This window comes from Bactrocera latifrons, unplaced genomic scaffold (assembly GCF_001853355.1).
Source record: "Bactrocera latifrons isolate USDA-ARS-PBARC rearing strain unplaced genomic scaffold, ASM185335v1 scaffold_13, whole genome shotgun sequence".
Classification (NCBI taxonomy): domain Eukaryota; kingdom Metazoa; phylum Arthropoda; class Insecta; order Diptera; family Tephritidae; genus Bactrocera; species Bactrocera latifrons.
The window spans coordinates 1,073,581-1,093,881 of NW_017534741.1; the positions used below are offsets into that span (position 1 = coordinate 1,073,581).

At 37.6% G+C, this 20,301-nt stretch overlaps 1 protein-coding gene across 2 annotated transcripts in view; it reads right to left on the reverse strand.

The window, feature by feature from the left end:
• Window positions 1–1,924: 1,924 nt before the first annotated feature.
• LOC108978933 overlaps window positions 1,925–20,301 on the reverse strand; it is a 95,080-nt gene continuing 76,703 nt past the window's right edge. For both annotated transcript variants that reach the window (XM_018949452.1, XM_018949451.1), the window contains exons 7-8: window positions 7,672–8,073; window positions 1,925–2,576 (exon numbers count right to left, since the gene is read on the reverse strand). In XM_018949452.1, the coding sequence (XP_018804997.1) occupies window positions 7,907–8,073 (167 nt within the window). In that variant the 3' untranslated portion in view covers window positions 1,925–2,576; window positions 7,672–7,906. The remainder of the gene's footprint in view (window positions 2,577–7,671; window positions 8,074–20,301) is intronic.

The window sequence follows — 20,301 nt, forward strand, 5'->3', positions numbered from 1 at the left end:
ATAGTGAGGCCACAGAGTCTGAACTCTCTCCAACGTAACCTAAATGGACTAATAATAACTTTGCGAAGATATCAACGTATGGTGCTTTAAAAATCAATACTCCAGCTGTATTTTCTGACTATTTTCCATTGGAGAGGCTGGTTAAGGATACTTAGTCTTAAAATATTTAGTTAAAGAAGTAAAATTCTTGCGTATATTTAAAAGAGACATATCAATGCTTATTACTATTCACATTTTAAAATAGTAGGAGATATGGTAGTAATATGCTTTCGATTAAGTACGCATTAAAAATATTTAAAAATAATAAGTTGTTCACATTATTTGAAAAAACTCTAAAATTCCCAGTTTAAATTGAAAAGTGTGGTGCATTAAGTGCTAACACATTTAATTAGCTTGCCGACCCAACAAGCATAATTTCCGCGTATCGAATATGTCGCGAACAGCGCTATAAATGATTAATAAAGCTGGAAATGAGGCAACGCCGCACCAAAAACTGAGAACCAGTTATTAAAAGCAAATATTTAATAAATAAATATTTAATAATTTTGGCAGAAATATTCATAATTTGCGAAAAGCATGCCAATAACATGAAATCAAAATCATATGGAGACAAATATAATTAATTTAACGCCTAAAATAAATAAAATTTCGAGGCTTGCATTACCAAAAACCAATTGAAGCTTACCAAATGCAAATATGAAAGTGATATATGCCGCACGGGCTTGCTATTAAATAATTCTGCAAATTATAATCTTTTCAAATTAAACAAATAATAAAAATGGTAAAGCAACAAACAAATTTCGAAAATTCGAAATTGATGAAACTAAAGTTAAAATAGTTATTGTTGGCATATCCAACGGTTGTTAGGGATAATCCGCGATTAGCATGCTTATCGGCGTCACATACAAATCAGCTTTGGTTGGAAAAGCTTTGTGCATTAAGCAACTAATGCAAACAAAATGATTATTTGCGTTGAACAAAAAAACAAAAAAAACAAACACAGATTTCATAATTTAAAGACAATAAATCCGTGCGCTAAAATGCGAGGCAATTAAATTAATTTTTGTTGTTATTGTTGGAAAATAGTTTATATACTTTTGATTACTTTTAATTAAGTTGTTGAAGTGATTAACCGAGAGCCGCCGCATTTGCGCCGTGGCGTATACGCAACTTTTTTGCACTGCCACAAGCGAGCGCACACTTTGCAGCGCACATATGTACGTGCATATCGTACCCTAAAATGTAAAATAACGTAACATCACTTTTCATAAGTCATAACATAATAGAAATCACGCTTATTAAAACGAAATGTGTCTTTTGGTTATAAAATGGTTATTTACCGGTTATATTGTGGATATATTGGACAACGGAAGTTTAAACGTGTATAATACTTATGTGTAATGTGATGTAGTGAATCGTAGGCAATAAAAAAGACAAATTCCAATGTTTTATGATACGTTGTTTTGCGTTTTAAGGAATGATATGCGTTTAATATGCAAATATGTTCACACACACACTCACACTAATGTTTGTGGAAAGGCCAGTGTGCAAATGGAAAACCGCATTTATGCATATTTTTTAATAGATTATTTCACATGCACTTTCGTCTGTTTGTATTGCCCGCTATGAATGCGCAATTTCAGCATTTGGTACATATCGAATTGGCTGCATTTTCGCTGCATAATTGAAACATTTCAAATAAAGCTATGAATCGAGTGTTCGGCAATTTGTTTATATGCCAATGCTATGTGTTTGTTGTTTGCTATGAATTCCGGTTATAAGCTTAGTTTATTTAACGGTGCATATCATGAAAGAAAATTATTTGTCTGTACTCAGTTTCAATCGTTATTTATATATATATATATATATATATATAAATATATATATAGTTAAATATATGCAAATACATGTCTCATATGAGTTTTTGTTGTAATTTTCATATAGTTCTCTAGTTGCCAGTATTTCATTATCATCTTAGCAGAAATTAATTATTGATACAATACTGCTTCAAATATAAATAAACAGTATATTTTGCTTTATATGTCATATAAATACCGCTAAATATGTATACATTTATCCTATACATGCATCTCAGTTGATATACTAACACTTAACTGCAAAGATTTCTGCAGTCGGTAGCCTCATTATGCTTTGCGTTTTGCCGTTCTGCCATTAAGTGGCGCCAAATGATATTTTATGCAAGCTCGAAACTCAAAACTCGAAAAATAAATATTGGATTTTAATGTTATCATACAGTTTTTGAAATATTTTTATTGGCTTTTTCTAATTGTGAGTTTCTAGCTTTCGACTTAGCACTAAATATGTGTGTTTCATTTATTTCATATTTTCAGATCTTTTCTAAATGTGTTGGTGTGCAGGCTTACATGTGTATATGTATATGGAAGGACTATGGTCTATGCAGTTTATATTTGACTAAGCTTATGAATATGTGCGTGTAACGGTCTATGTAGATATCTGTGTACGTTTGACGTTGTAGTTTCTTTGGAAGTGTGATTTGTTGGAGGATATGCCTAGGCGTTGCATTTTACATCGACCGAATGTTGGCGATCCATTGGCTGAAAAAAAAGAAATAAATACAATTGGAAATTGAGAATTGGCGGCACAAAGCATATTATCATAAGAAAAAATAAAACTGTCTGCAAATACCGTTGGAAATTTACAGGAAACTTTCATAAAATCAAGTATCAAGAACTCAATCAGGCTTTCATAACCACAAGGTCTTTTTTTTTTGGAGTTTAAATAAAGATTTGATGTGAAATTATATTATTTGTTTGTTAAATATGTTTTCATTAAAATCCGCATAATAATTAAGGTGCATTTTTGAACCCAGTTTTAAAGTAACTTTTTAAATTTTAGCCCCACGCAAGGAAAAACTTACAAGGTTGATTTAAACTCTTAGCCGGTGCACTGTCATGGTGGAAGCACACTTTTATTTTTGTCAAATGGAATTAATTTTAAATTCTGAGTAGGATATGCTAACATTGCCACGAAGTTTGTAGCACTTAGAAGGAAGACCTATAACAAATATATGTTGATGATCAGAGTGACGAGCTGAGTTAATTTGTCTGTCCGTCCGTTTGTCTGTATATACGCAAACACCTTCCTTCTCCAGAAGGTGTCATTTTCGACTGATATGACAGTCCAGGCTTTCTTCGGAGCAAGTTCACCGAGAGAACTTCAATCTTCTGGCTCTTGCTTGGTCTTTGGCGCGTACCAGTTACTTTTCTAAATAGTCTAAGCCATATTTTATTCTCCCGGCTTGCACACTATGTGGTATTTGTATATTATTTTCTGACTGAATTATAGTAGGTGGGTAGGAGTGCAGACTGTTGTCTTTCGGCCTCAATTAGCACTGGCTGTGGCATTTTGATGCACTATTCGTAGACCTTTTATATTTTCTATCACGTTTCACATTCTCTGTCAAAAAGTATGAGGTCTCGATGAAGCAACTTTTGTCCGATATTGAATTCCACGTGTTTTGTGTCGGATCTGTGCATGAGCTGGGCATTCACAGAGAAAGTGTAAAATGATTTCCTGGTTCCCAGCTATTTCGCAGCCTCGGCAGATGTTGTTGTAGGGCATACCCATTTTAGACGCATGTTCTCGAAATGGTTAGTGCCCTGTTATGGTAGCTGTTACTCAGTAAATACTTTTCCTAGACCTAGTCGTTAGTTTTTTCTCTTCATATGTTGGCCATAATTGCTTAGTTATAGTGAATTTTGTTATGTTTTTCCATCTGTTATTTGCAACTTGTGGAAATTGTCTATTGATCTCTCTTTTGATCGATCCTAGCGGTCTTGGTATAATCTCTGCCCTGGATTCTTTAAGGAAATCTTCTGCCTTTGCCAACTCGTCTGATTTTTTGTTGCAGAAAATAGGAATAATACTTTACTCAAATAGTGTTTTTCAAGTATGCAGTATCTAATCTGAAAAGAGTCGGAGTCTAAACTGATTCCGGCACAAAAACTTCATCCTAACGGTACATGAAACATTATCAAAATAATGTGAGATAATAACAATGTAATTTATCAAATCTTCTTCTTCTTCTTTACTGGCCTAGACACCGCTTAGGTGATTATAGCCGAGTTAACAACAACGCGATAGTGATGTTTTCTTTTTGCGACGTGGCGCCAATTGGGGACTCCAAGCGTAGCCTTCCAACGGAGTGGATGTCTTCCTCTGCTTCCTCCGGTGGGTATTGCATCGAATACTTTCAGAGCTGAAGTGTTTTCATACCTACGCACGATATGATTTAGCCAGCGTAGCCGCTGTCTCTTAATTCGCTGAACAATGTCGATGGCGATGGAGGATGGAGTCATGTGTTGAAGTTCACGCATGTAAAGTTCTTTGATTTCCATTCACTTGGGAGTGGCCAGTGGCACCCAATGAAAAATAGCAATCAGCCGCGGATGAGAGACCCCCCGTTTGATGACGACCATGGCCAACGAATTGCGGATTACGATTTGAGGCCATATACTTGGAATATCCGGTCCCTTCATTGGGAAGGTGACGCTCCCCAGTTGGTTGATGTTGATGTTGGTTGATGTCATTGTTGTTGCTGTTAATGCTGGTCCCAAAATTGACCAAATTATATACAACTTCAAAGTTATGACTGTCAACAGTGACGTGGGAGCATGGTCTCGAGTGCGACGACTGTTTGTTTGATGATATGAGATATTTCGTCTTGCCCTCGTTCACCACCAGATCCATTTCCTTCGCTTCTTGATCTAGTCTGAAGAAAGCAGAACTAACGGCGCGTGTTGAGCCCGATGATATCAATATTAACGGCATACGCCAGCAGCTGTACACTCTTTTAAAAGATTGTAACTGCTCGACCAGCAGCAGGTTGAAGAAGTCACACGATAGGGAGTCGCTTTGTCTGAAACCTCGTTTGGTAACAAACGGCTCGGAGAAGTCCTTCCCAATACTGACGGAACTTTTGGTATTGCTCGATATCGCGGCATAAAGCTATATCTGCTTTCAAAAGCTGCTTTGAAATCGACGAAGAAGTGGTGAGTGCCGATTTTTTTTCACAGGTCTTTTCCCAGGTTTGTTGCATGATGAATATCTCGTCGGTTGTTGATTTGTCAGGTCTAAAGCCATACTGATAAGATCCAATTAGTTTGTTGACAGTTAGTATGCTGTGAACATCGTTTACTCGATCACCTCTGAGGACTTTTTCGATTCAGTATCTGCCGGTGGAAGTAGAGGGAGGCGAACACTCTCTCTCCGTTGGAGATATCAGATGGAGGAGGGTCTAGCTGCACCTGGCATCTCGAATTTTCGCCAAACAGCGAAGAGAAGAAACCACTGGATAATTTATTTTCATTTTGTGATTTTTCATATCGTTCTTTAAGCTGAGGCTTATATATAGAGTGACTTCATCGGATAAATTAAATTGCTGTATTTCTCAGAGGTTAAAGAACTATATTTTGATATCCGACATCATTGATCTTTGTCACTTTTTGATTATTTTTACTCGCACTGAACAATATATAATATGTTTTGCTAAAATATTCAACTGTTTTTCGCCAGAGAGCACACAACTCTATATGATTTACAAACTCATCTATTTTGTGGCTTAACCTCTGGCCTTAATTATGTCGTGCACACAATTTATGGTTATCAAATGCGATATGAAATCACATAAGAATATTAAATGCACAGAATCCTTCGCATGAGCTACGCATATATGGTGGTGTGGTTGGCGGGCGGTCACGGTGCAGTTAGTTAACGTCGAGTCGGTAATTTTCGAAATCAACAAAGCGTGAAAGCATAAAATCACACAGCATCCCGCCAAATGCAACTAGAAAGCGGAAAAAGGAAATAAAAACAAAAACTAGGAGAACCGTTATAAATAAATATTGCATAAAAATGTGTGCTGCTGCATATAGAAAGGAATTAGCAGTGTGCAGTAAAGCTCCGCGCGCTTGTTGTATGGATGCAGTTGCATAACGGATACGCATCCCAAGCGACAGCTGATACACTCGCTTACAGTTGTGTTGAAAATAATGGCATGCTAGCTTCACATTCTGAAAGTGATTGTGTATTCGATGATGGGTGTGTTCTATGAGAAGAAGCTTCGACAATTTTTTTGGACATAAAGATGTTTGAAATGACTGGCGTTTATATTCTATGCTGATTCTATAGAATTATCCATGAATGTTTTTCGAAAATTCGAAGAAGGTAAATTTTAAGTTTGCGTACGATGCGTCGCTGGAGTATCTAATGTAATAGAATAATATTTGTTATTGGCTTAAGTTATGATAAAAAGTCGACTTATTGGAGAGCAATTTTTCAAGAATTTCTTCCAAAAGATAGCCTCCTAGTAGAGAGAATAGAAAATATTACAGTTGCGTCCACTCTGTTCTAATAACTTGATAGAGAGTGTTCCTTATTACTAAAGAATAAAATTCTCGGAAAACGCCGGCTGGTCGCGGCCTATATGCCGCATGACAAAAAGGTGGTGCCATTTCCAGGCCTGCTGAGATACTTAGACTGTGGCAGAGGCCAATCAAAAAAAGCCAATATTGTGATATTCATTGGAACTAAAAACAATTGATTCGTAACAGATTGCAAATTGAATTTTGTGATTGCACTCTTCATCTCAAAATTGAAATTTCAAATTTTTCTCTTCGCCTTTAAGAACTTTAAAAACACGTTTTGGAACTCAAGAAAAGTCATTGTGGGGGTTACGGCCCTGTATGGGCCATGAATTCATTCCAAATATTGAAGTCCTCGGTACCTGATGACCTTAAAGCTGAGAAACTTCAGCAAGCAGTTGGTAAATAATAAGTTTTACCTCATCTGCTTGAACTGTATTATATGCAGCCATATTCTTGAAGCTTGTCGGTTGTCGCCTTAGCATATTTTTGAAGAATCTCTGACCTTTCAGCTTATGAAACCTTAAAGTCTCTTCTAATTTTAAGCATCTTTTCTATAGTATCGTTTTCTGCAGAACTGTTAGGTGTATTTCTTAAAGTTTGGTCTTCACCCTATTGTTTTGTGAATGTTGATGAATTATCTATTGTAAAAACCTGAAGGAACAAGGCTTTTGGGTGATGGCTCTGAGACACTGTTTATGAGTTAATCCAAGACTACCGCAACGTGATGCTATACTGCATTTTGCATCTTTATACTCTTTAGACTTTGCTCCCAAGTTGAAACAGCTCGGCACTTATGCCTTCTTCAGGCGAATCGATGGAAGTCACATTTATATTAGCCACCTGTACAAATTTGTGACCGAGTCCAGCTCTTTGTTGAAACGAGACTTTCTTTTCGATCCTTACTTAAGACTTTTTGAAACCACAACTGACTTAACCTCTCCTTCTGTCACCAGTCTTCTTTCTTGCTCTTATCTTGTATATCTCATTTTCGATCAGAGTGCATAGTTTTTAACCACGACTGTTTAGATATGTATACATATATACAAGTATTTAAATATATAAATTTATCGTGTATAATGTTTAATATTTTAAGCGTCTGTTGATGAAGAATGCAAAATGGCGCCTATAGTATATATATTATACTCGTACTAAAGCGAGTTGCAGACAGTCTCTCTGGTTGTTTTGAGCTAATACCTTACCCCACAACGTTCCACGTGGGTGGAATGTCAATAAATCACGTGGTCTGATATTATAAGCAATTTACCTTTTAACTTTCAGCGACATCGGTGGCTCTAGTTGATGAACTGCGAGCGCAATGCACCATTATTATTCTTATTACTGCTGCCATCAGGAGTGATGCTTTAGTTTTAACGTTTTCATCTTTTTTATTATATGTTGCCTTATAGGTGTAAGTGTGTGTGTGGGTGCATGGTGCTGGATACGCTGTCGACCGCGGTGTGAGTTGGCCCGTTGGCCCATGTGTGTTGTTGTAGCGCCGTTTAATATCCTGTGGCATCGAACAAATCGGGCAGCACCAGGGGCGGACAGTTGTGCGGACTACAGGTGACGCGCGGCGTGTCATCGCTCGTCGAGCCATCTATGCACACACATTGCAGGCAATTTCCGGTGTCCTGTGGCAGTACATCGCCGATTTTGTATAGCGTGCCTGCAAAGTACACAAATACATAGAAAATATAAATGAGCGCAACGAATAGCGAAGTTGTGAGTTGGTGCGAGTGTGCTGTGTACCCAGCTGCCGGGATTGATGGCGGCTGATCGGCAAGTGTTAATGTATTTTCTGTGTATGCGAACCTCCTCTGTATATTTGTGTGAGTGTAGTCATGCATTTTAACGCTCGGTACAAATAGTTAACGAATGTCTGTTAAGTAGAGCGGAAAATTCACACTCACTCTGGCAGGCCAACCGAATACAAATGAACAGAAAACATGGCGGTAATATAAATATTGTGCACTGCCATACGTGTGCGTCCATCGGGTATTACAGCGGTACTTTTAGAGTAGGTATGCCATATGAATATATTACGGTAGGCGCTCATGAAGTGGAAGGACTAAAATCTGTGTGCGATTAACATCTACAGGTGTTTCCTGGAGTATTCCAAGTAGTGACGCAAACTTCAACGAAAGTAGACCACTAATTTGAGTTGAAGTATGGTCTTATTTGGCTTATAACTTAAACTTATCACTAATGTTTTATCGTTTCAGTTCTTTTTATTCATACTCAGTTAAATTTCTGTGAATATGAGTATCTCAAATAATCTTAACGAAATGTAATGAGAAGAATGTTTTAAATATGGGATAACCGCTTGGTTTAACCATCGAGTAACGCTTAAGTTCGAACAAAACCTCACGGCAGTCGAACGTAGGTACTCAGATTTGTGTTCGAATTTGAGAGTGTCGTGCAGATATTTGAAGTTGCCAACTGTGTTCGATTTTCACGTATCCCTGTGGCTGAAAACTTATTACGAAGACTGAAGAGATGTCATGTCATCGCCAAGTATTTTATATTCAGAAGCCTCCCTGGTCTCTTGTAAAGGCAGTTCGATTGGTAGTGCTCTGCAAGTTTTTGTAAAAAGCCTGGAGGCAACACCGCAAGATGCTGTACGATATCGATCGCTCTTCAACCATTTGCAACCGGATACGGTTTTTAGAGCAATCGATGCATTTGTAGTCGAGTCAACTCTTAGAAGATTTTTCTATAGTCGTATCCTTTCTCTCCCTTACCATGGATACCATTTGGTAGATAAAGGCCCAATAAAGAAATTCAAGAAAGTGGGTTCCGGTTGATTCCTATACACAGTCTCTTATGGTAAGAGAAAACTTTGGGAACTAAATGAAAATGGGAAGACAATTGGAAAGAGTTAGGGTATCTTTCAAAAAGTGGCACATTGGCATTATAAGGACATATTATCTACATCAGAAAAGGAAATACTCGCTAAGCAACTATGTCTAGTGTATATCGTCGCTTGAAATGCAAAATAACGTAACAACATTTTCAGAAATTTACAATGGCATGAATGAAACACGAAATAAAATGGAGGATGAGTGAAACAAAATTTTAATATTGGTTAAAACTGATTTATATCTGAGTACAGAACCTGAAAATGTTGAACATATGAATATCATGTATGTAATTTGAAGTAGCGAAGCCTCCTGTAGGGATGTGCAAATGACTATGGATCAATCAATAGCGTCATTCGCTAGTTACTAATCGAAATGCTCGAACGAGTCATCGAAAATTGCACTCACTGAACAGAAGAACCATTTGATATGAAGCCGCGACGAAATTTTGAAAGAGCTAATCTCGAAATGGTAAATATTATATGTTCGACAGATAAGGTTGTGGTTGAAACATTTCAGATAACATACCTTCATAATACCGATGGAACAATTGGAATTAATAATAGTCACCTGTCGCCTTAGTTAATTTCTCTTTGGAACTTTTTCAACAGCGAAAGGTTTTGTGTTCCAAATAGTTTGTTTTTGGGTATGCTTCAGTCGTCCAGGAGGAATTTTCGTGACCTACATTGCCGGAATCAGCAATTAAACCTATCCTGTGTATCTTGGTTTAGAAACCAGAGTTCTATTCTTCTTTTCTGAAAGTCTAGCATTTTTTCCGATACGGTCTGTTATGAGTTAAAAAGTGTCTCAAAGTTGTACCGACAAGAAGGTTTTCAAAAGACGAAGGAGGTGTAGCAGTAAGTTCTAAGCTAAAAAAGCCAAAATATAGACAAGCGATTGTAATTCGGTATATTTCTGAAGTATTTCTAAACAAAAGCCTCCAAATACAAACCCAAGTTGGATCGCTTTGCTTTATTAACTAACGACCGTACTTAAAAAAAAAAAAATCAAAACAAATAAAATACCTAGGCACCAACAGATTAGCCGAAGGAATTCCCTAAGCTCTGCCGAACCTGGAATTAACTTCGTTTCACTAAATGATACTATAGACTACCGTATTATATACTCTCTCTCATATATCCATCAGCATTTTAACCAACAAAACAAAATGAATAAAACTGGAAGGAGCGATAGAAATATGGAAAAATCAATCTCGCTGCCGACAAATTGCCAATGATCCATAAATTACGCAGCGCATTGAACAATCAATGCAAAACTAGATGAGAGCAGTAAGCACAGAGGCAGGGTAGTGAATGAAAGTGGAAGTGTTGAAGAGCAAAAAAGGGAAAATATTTAATAAAAGCGAAAATGCTTTGAGCTACCACAAGTCCTTCACTCTTCACGCCAGGAAGTACGCACAACTGCTGGCGCACGGGTTCGCTTGATGTACTTCCTGCGAGAGCGGGAAAACGCTGCCATCGCATACACACATAGGAGTACGCGCATATGTGTGAGCTTACTGCAGGTGGCTGTGCTGTGCCACGGCTTGACGCGCGACTGCTTTCCGCATAATTCGAATAATTTAAATGCGCGCATCAGTGACGCACATTCGCTCGGTGATTGACTGAGCGGGCACATTGTGCCTACAAATGAAACGCTGCCAGCAGTCAATAACGGCCCACCAGCCTACTGGCGGAGTAACTGTAATGTGGGTTAAGTACCAGTTGGTTGATTTGACAGGGGCAAGGAATGGTGGTGCCACAAAAACAAAATTGGCCATAACTACTCACAGCTTTCATGGCGGAAAAAACAAACAGAAAGCGTATGAAAAGTGAAATGTTCACGCTTAAACGCCTGGTTGCCGCTATGCGCACACAATGACTACCTTACACACTGCATACACACACACATTCGCAGTAACTCGAGTTCGTTTGGGGAAGTGAAAGCTCCTTAGGGCTCACCGCTCAATACTGAAACGCACATGCATATAAACAAAAATACACAAACACATGCAAACAAGCATTCAATTCATAGCCCGTTGCAAGTTGCTCAATGGCTTTGTGCATTTTATTGGTCACAAATCGAATTTTTCCGTTGCTTGAGCGCGGTGGACTGTGAGTTTCACTTAATAAATATTAATTCATTGTTAGCAAAAATTGTTTTTGTTTCATGAATTGTTCGCAGTTCTTACAATGCTTCGAATGTGGAGCCAAAAAATATTTTATTTAACAAATTTGCTCTAAAATACAAAAACATAATACTTTTTAATTCGAATATAAGCGCGGGAATACGGGAATGAACTAGTCTAAAACTTTGTGGAACCAGAAAAATATATTTACATTATTTGTAAACATTTCTGATAATTTAAATAAAACTACCAAAACTCGAGGGCAGAATATTTCGGTAATGACTAGATAAATATGAAAAATCTTTAACTTCGGCTTCACTGAATCTATAGAGCCAATCACAGAGTTTCGGCAATGTAAAGAACTTTTTTAATCGGACAGTTTACACGATAGCTATATGCTATAGTGGTCCGATTTGCACAATATGTACGGAGATTGAAGCGATGTTTTGCAAGCTTATCTATTCCAATTTTTTAAGGGTAACATGTCAATTGAAAATTTCATTTTTTATTAATTCAACATAGCTTCTCGCAACCATTTGTTCAGTGTTTTTGTGTTTTCGATGTGTACACATTTTTGAAGAGTGAAATCGCGATTAGTTCTAAAATCACTAAATTGTTTTCGAAAAACAGCGTCACGCTAACCTCTGTGAAAAAATACTTTCCGACTACCGGGATGTCATAAAATGTATTATTACTAGTGACGACCCTTAGATCTATGCTAACGATCCGGAAAAAGACGAAAGAAAAAGTAAGACCGTCACATACTGCATTGATTCTTAGTGAGTTTTTAGCCAAATTTTCAACCAAATCATGTCGCAACCACGTTATTCGCTTGATTTAGCTCCGTGTGACTTCTGGCTATTCAGCAAACCGAAACGATCCTCGCTTCAGGGAAACTTTTTTAAGTGAATTGACGACATTAAAAGTGAATCGCTACGCGCATTGAAGTTTATTCTGAGAGTTGATGGTTTGGAGGGTAGGAAAAAACGTTGACACAAATGTATTGCGATCTAGCGACGCCATAGATTTTTAAGAATTCACTAAAAATTTTTAAAGCTATGAACAAAGTCTTACAAAGTAATACACATTCAGTTGATATTATTATGATGCCTGCTTTCTCGAAGATAATTACTTTACTTTCATAAAAAAAATTTTTTTTTTGGTTTTCTTAATATTCTCTTCGGTAACAACTTTTTTGGTGTTCACTTCCTTCATTGTCTCCGCTTCCTATTTCATAACATCATAACTTAGCATATCAATATTTTAGAAAGCTTTCATCAAGACCTAGTTAAAGTTTGCGTGATCTTCAATAGACAAATTAAACTCATGCCATTCAACAGTTCATACCCATGAACTTCCATTTCGCTGATCACACTGTCGATAACTTTTGGGATTGTTTTCCCTTATCTTGATGTTTTTTCGAGAGTGCTCTTAACATGCGTGCGACAGTAACATCGTTGTTGTTGGAACGATGCTTTCCCAACAAGCCTTCTATTACTTCTTTGGTTGCCTGCCATGCATTCAATTCAGCGTCAATCAAAATATTGTTGAATGCGTCAATTTTAATCAGCTTTCGTATTTGTTAATATGGAAAACCACGGCAAATAAGGAAAAAATCTAAAAGGTCATAGAAAAAGCTGACACATACTGACCTAGTACCATCACCCTGACTTGGAAGTTCTCACCCCCCAGATTAGCTGTTGTTTTGTGTCATTTGCTGAGGCGTGGATCAATTATTTAAAGGAGTTTCAAGGTGCTATCTTCTACACAAATCAGTTGTGAAAGTTCTTTTTCAGTTGAATTATTGGTGTATTCACAGAAATCGCTTTGAAAGACAGAAAATTGAATCAAGGGAAATGGATATACATATCGACTATGTAAATGCCAGGACTTGCACAAGACGATCTCTAAATGAAACCTGCCTCAGACAACACGCTTGAGGCAATTAGGCTGAACAGATGCAAGATGTGCGGTCTACGGCTATGAAAGAATTTAATTTTTTTTTTTTTTTTTGAGATTAACAAATTTTTACTATTGACGAACTTTTTAATAAGCAAAATGACAAAATCTGCGGTAAAACTTCCAAAGACATACAAATGAAGTTAAAACCGATACGAAAGTTTACCAGCACGATGTTTTTCTACTTAGGTTGTGATACTGAATCACAGTTTTTTAGTTTCCTATTTGGAACATTACTCCATAATAAACAATAAGATAGACACATTTAATATGATTTTTCGAATTTTTTACACAAATAACTGTAACTGTAAGTATGAATAAACAGATCGATAAGAAGTTCAATAAAACCACCGCTACGTTCTGAGCGTTGTGAATTTTTTTGACTTCTTTTTTTTTAAATGATATTATAAAAATAAATAAAAATATATGTTATATACATATAAAGATATACCTGTTCCGTGTGCGAACCAATAATTTCATGAATATTGAAATACTTTTTATTTGACGCCCCAATGAACTAACACCACCGAAATTCCTCATATTCAAAACCATATCGTTTGTTGTATTTGTTGTATCTGTTGTCTGTGTAAATATTAATTTGTGCTTATTTGCTGATTTTTTTTCTGTCGAATGACAGCTACAATTGTTTTGCTGTCGTTTAAACTCAAACATAGCGGCAGAAAACAGCTGCAGACGCTGAAATTTCCGGTTGAGAGCCGAATGTGACAATTTGACAGTGTTGCAATGAGTGAAGCGGAACTTTGCGCTCCAGCGGGATTATATGTACATATGTAGACGGATCTACAATACGAGAAAATGTTTTCAGCTTTATGTTGAAGTAGCAAAGCCTGCAAGCTCGAGCTATTTGCAGTGTAAACGGATATGATATACACTGGCGTTGCCAATATTATTTCTGCCACATGTCACATGAGGTGATTTTCATATACATACCATACGCATACATGCATAAAATTGTATGCTCTCAAACAAATACAAATATATTTCAAACTTCAACACATATAAGCAAATATGCACAAATCCTCCTTCCAGCGGACAAACAATAGCAAAGGCCGAAATCAGTATTTTAGCAATTGTATATAATTTTCAAGCAAAATTTTGAGGCTTAAATTATAAAACGCTTGGCTTGAAATAAAAAGTAAATTGCAATATTGATATTATACTATTTCTAAGCGGAGAATTGATTGACATTGACATCTTCTCTTTGCTACATATGCTTGAGTCTTTTCATATTTAAATTTGAATAACGAGCTCACTGCGTTTTTTTCCAGCGCCTTTGCCCCGCCCATATATCTCTCGAAGGTATGTACACGGAGAAGATGCCACTAGAGGCAGGCTCCGCGAAGAGATGCTGTGGTACCATTAATGAGTCCGATTTCCTGGAGTCTGATAGCAACCTTCGCAGCAGTGTCCTTGCCGGGTTCGCAGATTCTATATGCAGAATATGACGGGTGAAGTGAATGAGAGCTTCTAATGAAGGAACGGAAGTTTATATCGCCTAGTAAATATATCAGTTCAGTTTTGTATGAATTGACAGCTAAGCCGCTTCTTTTTGCACAGCTTATCTACCACATTAAAGGACCTTTGCGTTCACTGGTAAGAGGTGAGAATTTTTTCTCTACCCATGTGTACCACCTTGAGTTCTTTCAATAATCCAACACAGTTCACTTAAAGGTGGGCCGACCAGCTGCCTCTTAGTTTCGAAGCGGTGATCAGATTTCTGAGTTTTCGCACTTTTCCGGTACCCTTAGGAAATGACTGGACAAATGAGCCCCCATGTACTTAGTAGAGGTTCCTCTACAGGTCACAGGTAATTTGTTTTAAGGTAGATCGATTCAGACCTACTTCCACTCTTCTTCTTCTTTACTGGCGTAGACACCGGTTACGCGATTATAGATCAGTTAAAAACAGCGCGCCAATCGTTTTTTTTCCACCTGGTCCTTCCAACGGAGTGAAGCATTGAATACTTTCACAGCTGGAGTGTTTTCGTCTATTCGTACAACATGACCTATGTATCTAGCGTAGCCGTTGTCTTTTAATTCGCTGTACTATGTCAATGTCGTCATATATCTCACACAGCTCATCGTTCCAGCGAATGCGATATTTGCCGTGGCCAACGCGCAAAAGATCATAAATCTTTTGCAGAACTTTTCTCTCGAAAACTCGCAATGTCGACTCATCCGTTGTTGACATCGTCCAAGCCTCTGCAAAATATAGCAGGACGGGTATTATGAGTGACTTGTAGAGTGTGGTTTTTGTTTGTCGAGAGAGGACTTTACTTCTGAATTGCCTACTCAGTCCGAAGTAGTCCAGGCTGACATTGCTGGTGGTGTTTACGCTGGACCCAAAATAGACGAAACTATCTACAACTTCAAAGTTATGACTGTCAACAGTGACGTGAGTGCCAAGTTGCGAGTGCGACGATTGTTTTTTTATGACAGGAGATGTGTCGTCTTGCCCTCGTTCACTGCCAGACTCATTTGATGATATCAATATCATCAGCATATGTCAGCAGCTGTACACTCTTATAAAAGATTGTAACTGCTCGATTAAGTTCTGCAGCTCGAACTATTTTCTCCAGAAGCAGGTTGAAGAAGTCGCACGATAGGGAGTCGCCTTGTCTGAAACCTCGTTTGGTATCGAACGGCTCGGAGAGGTCCTTCCCGATTCTGACGGAGCTTTTGGTATTGCTCAACGTCAGTTTACATAGCCATATTAGTTTTGCGGGGATATCAAATTCAGACATCGCGGCATAAACGCTCTTTTTCGTGCTATCGAAAGCAGCTTGGAAATCGACGAAACGGTGGTGTGTGTCGATTCTCCTTTCGGGGGTTTTTTCCAAGATTTGGCGCATGCTGAATATCTGGTCGGTTGTTGATTTTCCAGGTCGTTTGTTGACGGCGGGCACTAATATTTCACACAATGCGTTCGATAGAATACGCGATGTTAAGTAGGCGTATCTTACTGTAGTTCTCGCAGATTGTGGGGTCTCCCTTTTTCTGGATTGGACAGTGCACAATAAAATTCCAATCATTGGGCATTCTTTCATCCGACCATAATGCCGATGCATGCTCCTTATCAGCTCTTCGCGACGCTGTTTGAAAAGCTCGGCCGGCAATCTATTGGCCTTTGTTGTGCTTCGGGCTCGTAATTACTATTCTAACCTTATCGTAGTCGGAAAATGGAACGTCTGCTCCATCGTCATCGATTGGGATATTTAGTATGCTCTAGGCATCGGCCACTTTGGGGATTCTACAAGAGGATGCTCCGGTCTTGAAGCCTTCTGTTAGCCGCCGCATCGTTTGTCTAGTAATGCACCTCGCTTCCCTCTCGGTATCTATCTAATCCCGCACGTGTTTTGGTCGATCGTAACGTTTCTAGGTATGCAGCCTCTCTGCTGCGACACGGCACTTCTCGTGGTTTCAGCTATTCTTTTACATTTTCCGAAAACCAATGGTTTCGGTTGCATCTGTGCGAAGAAGTTTGAAATGCCGTCCTCCAGTTCCCTTATACCGAGTTGTTGACGAGTAGGGTGGGTCGATTCCGGACTTTTTTCGATTCGGGATTTCTAATGGTGCGGAAAAGTTGCCTTAGTACTTCCTGATTCCAATATAACTTTTTGTTTTGAGATCGGATTGCATCTTCAACCTCAACTCCGACCTTTAACAGAAGTTAAAGGTGAAAATCGGCTTGCGGCCACACTTTTTGACGTTGATTTCGCTGAGTGCTATCACTCACATTCATTCACCTACGCCAAAAGACACGTTCGAACTGGTCTCCACATAAATATTTTTTCATCGAGTTCCTTCACTCTTGTCGTGTCAATGACGAGTGCTCTCAGAGAGYAGGAGTGCAAGCCGAGTGCATTTTAGGTGGGTGCGATTCTTGGCTGTAACAAGGTAGTGATCCGAGTCGATGTTAGGTCCACTCACGCTTTGTTTTTCGTTGTACGTAAATATAATTCATGTTTGGATATATCACCACTTAAAGCCCTTCTCAACCTCTTAGAAAGGTAGTCGTCCTTCATACTCCAAAAGCTGCCTCAATGAAACGAGTTCTACAAAGCCGTTAAAAATTTATTGTAGTTTTCGTGCAACACTGGCTTAAACAGTGATGATGAAGTAATTATTTTTCATCAATCTTTAAATTTGACAATTTTGTATGAAAGACAGCCCAATCTGCATACGAACTAAAAATGTCCGAATAAACGCAAGCTCCTTAATAAAACTGTGTCAAATATATAATAACCTATATATTTTGGACTAAGAGTGTGGTACCACAGTTGAACTTTTATAGTTTACTATTTAACAACCCCCGTAAACTTAGGCAGCATTTTGGAACCTTCTCCATCCATACCTTCATCTTTAACACATTGTATTAAAAAAGAAAATAGAGGACAGGCAGAGGACCTTCTGATTGCAATTTAGAACTCATACTTCCCAAGTTTTTCTTAAAGGTATTTACCAACCACTTGTTCAAAATACCAAACACAAGAAAAAGTAATATAAATGGTCAGTATAGTGAGCCGAATCGATGCGTCTGTCTGTAGGTACGCCATACAAACTATACTATCAAAATAAAATTCTTGCATAGTAAACTTTTTTGTTTGACGAGATATCACCATATAATATAAAATAACTTATTATCCAAGGCAACGGTTTAATCTACGATTTGATTGTTCAAATCAGGCTACTATTGCATATAGCTGCCATGAAAACTAAACCATCAAAATCAAGTACAGATTTTTTTATATAAAGGGTGACTCATTTCGAGGTTTCCTACTTTTTAAAAGAAAAACCACCGAAACTTCAAATTTAATGGGGAAAGGCTGCCTGAATCGAGGCAGAATTTTCCGCATAGACATTAGACTTGGTGGCCAATCGGCCGGCCCAAAACATGAAATTATATGCTCATTCTTCTCTCAATAAACCCATTGATTGATGCGATGTGTGGGAGGTAGCGCCGTCTTGTTAAAACCAAATGTCGCCGAGATCCCGAGCTTCAATATCAGGCATCAAAATAGTCGGTTTCATGACAGCTCTTGAGTCTCTTCAGGATGCTCTTCGTTACGGCAATTTGAAACAGAAATGGGTCTCATCGCTAAACAAAATTAGGCTCGAAAAGGGCGGATATTCTAAGAACTTTTCAAGAGCCGAGAGAACAAAGCGATGTCGCTCGGGAAGGTCGAGCGGCCTCAGTGCTTGCACAAGCTGTATTTCAATTTAAGATCTCAACGTTAAAAGCGCCAGCTGAGTTGCTGCGAACGGCGCCGAATCGACTCACCACACACATAAGTAGGTCGATTTTATGAATTTAGGCGGTCAAAAATATTTAACAGATTATATATAGAGTTATAATTTTTGAGTAGTGTATTTGGTATTGGTATAGTTCTTTTTATAATAAGCATGCTTTATTAAAATTATAAATTATTTGTTTTTTATTAAAAAAAGCGCAAATAATGTAGCAAAAATTCGGAATTTTACAATGTTTTTATTATATAAAAAAAAAAGTATATATTTCAAATAATTATATATAATAGTACGAATAATTAACGCCCTACCCATCAGTTTTAGATTAAAGCGAATACATATATTAAATAAATAATTTTCTCCATATAATCGAAAATGCTTATTTCTTACTTCGGCCGCCTCCTCTGTCCTTTGGCAATAATGCATTTTCAAATAGTTTTCAATACAACTTTTAATCTATAGATGAGATTAAAATCGATTTTTGTTATATCAGCAGATAATCGCGGGTTTTCAAAAAATGTCCTACCTATATTGCCATCAGCGGTACTGCCGAAATTAGCTTTCGGCATGTCTACCAATAATCCAGTTTATACAAAAGCGGCCGATTTATTGTTTTTAAAATGCTACACCTACTAAACTTCGTGTTTCAATTAAAAAATAGTAAAAAAATATTAATTTCAAATATAGTGTAAATGAAATTTAATTTAAAAATAAACAATATCATTTTTTCTTCGCATGTCAGTCTCTTACATTTCGAGCTCATTTTGTAAAGCTCACTATCTTTCAATTGATTTATCTATTGCTGAATGCGTTTTGTTTTTAGTTTTTAATATTTTTGATTAATAACATGTCATTAACTTATTTCTAAATAAAAAATTTCTATACCGGGAAAAATACCGCTCTAAAGTGTGATCAAATATGCACAATAGTCGAAATTTTGAGTGGTAAGGTTTGCTTGGCCACGCGTGCATGTGAAATTTGGAAGAGCAGGTTTAGATTGGTATTCGACGGAAACTTAAGGACTTTCAATAAAATAAAAAAATATAACAAGTAAGGAAGGGCTAAGTTCGGGTGTCACCGAACATTTTATACTCTCGCATCAAATACCGTATTTGTGTAAAGTTTTATTCCGCTATCATCATTGGTTCCTAATGGATATATTATACAGAGAAGGCATTAGATGGAATTCAAAATAGCGTTATATTGGAAAAAGGCGTGGCTGTGAACCGATTTAACCCATATTTCGTACATGTCATCAGGGTGTTAAGAAAATATTATGTACCGAATTCCATTTGAATCGGTCGAGTAGTTCCTGAGATATGGTTTTTGGTCAATAAGTGGGCGACGCCACGCCCATTTTCAATTAAAAAAAAAAAGGTGGGTGCAGCTTCCTTTTGACCGGGGCCACGCCCACTTTTCCAAAAAATGACGTCCAAACATGCCCTTCCCTAGTGCGATCCTTTGTGCCAAATTTCATTTCAATATCTTTATTTACGGCTTAGTTATGACACTTTATAGGTTTTCGGTTTTCGCCATTTTGTGGGCGTGGCAGTAGGCCGATTTTGCCCATCTTCGAACTTAACCTTCTTCTGGAGCCAAGAAATACGTGTACCAAGTTTCATCATGATATCTCAATTTTTACCCAAGTTACAGCTTGCACGGACAGACGGACAGACGGACGG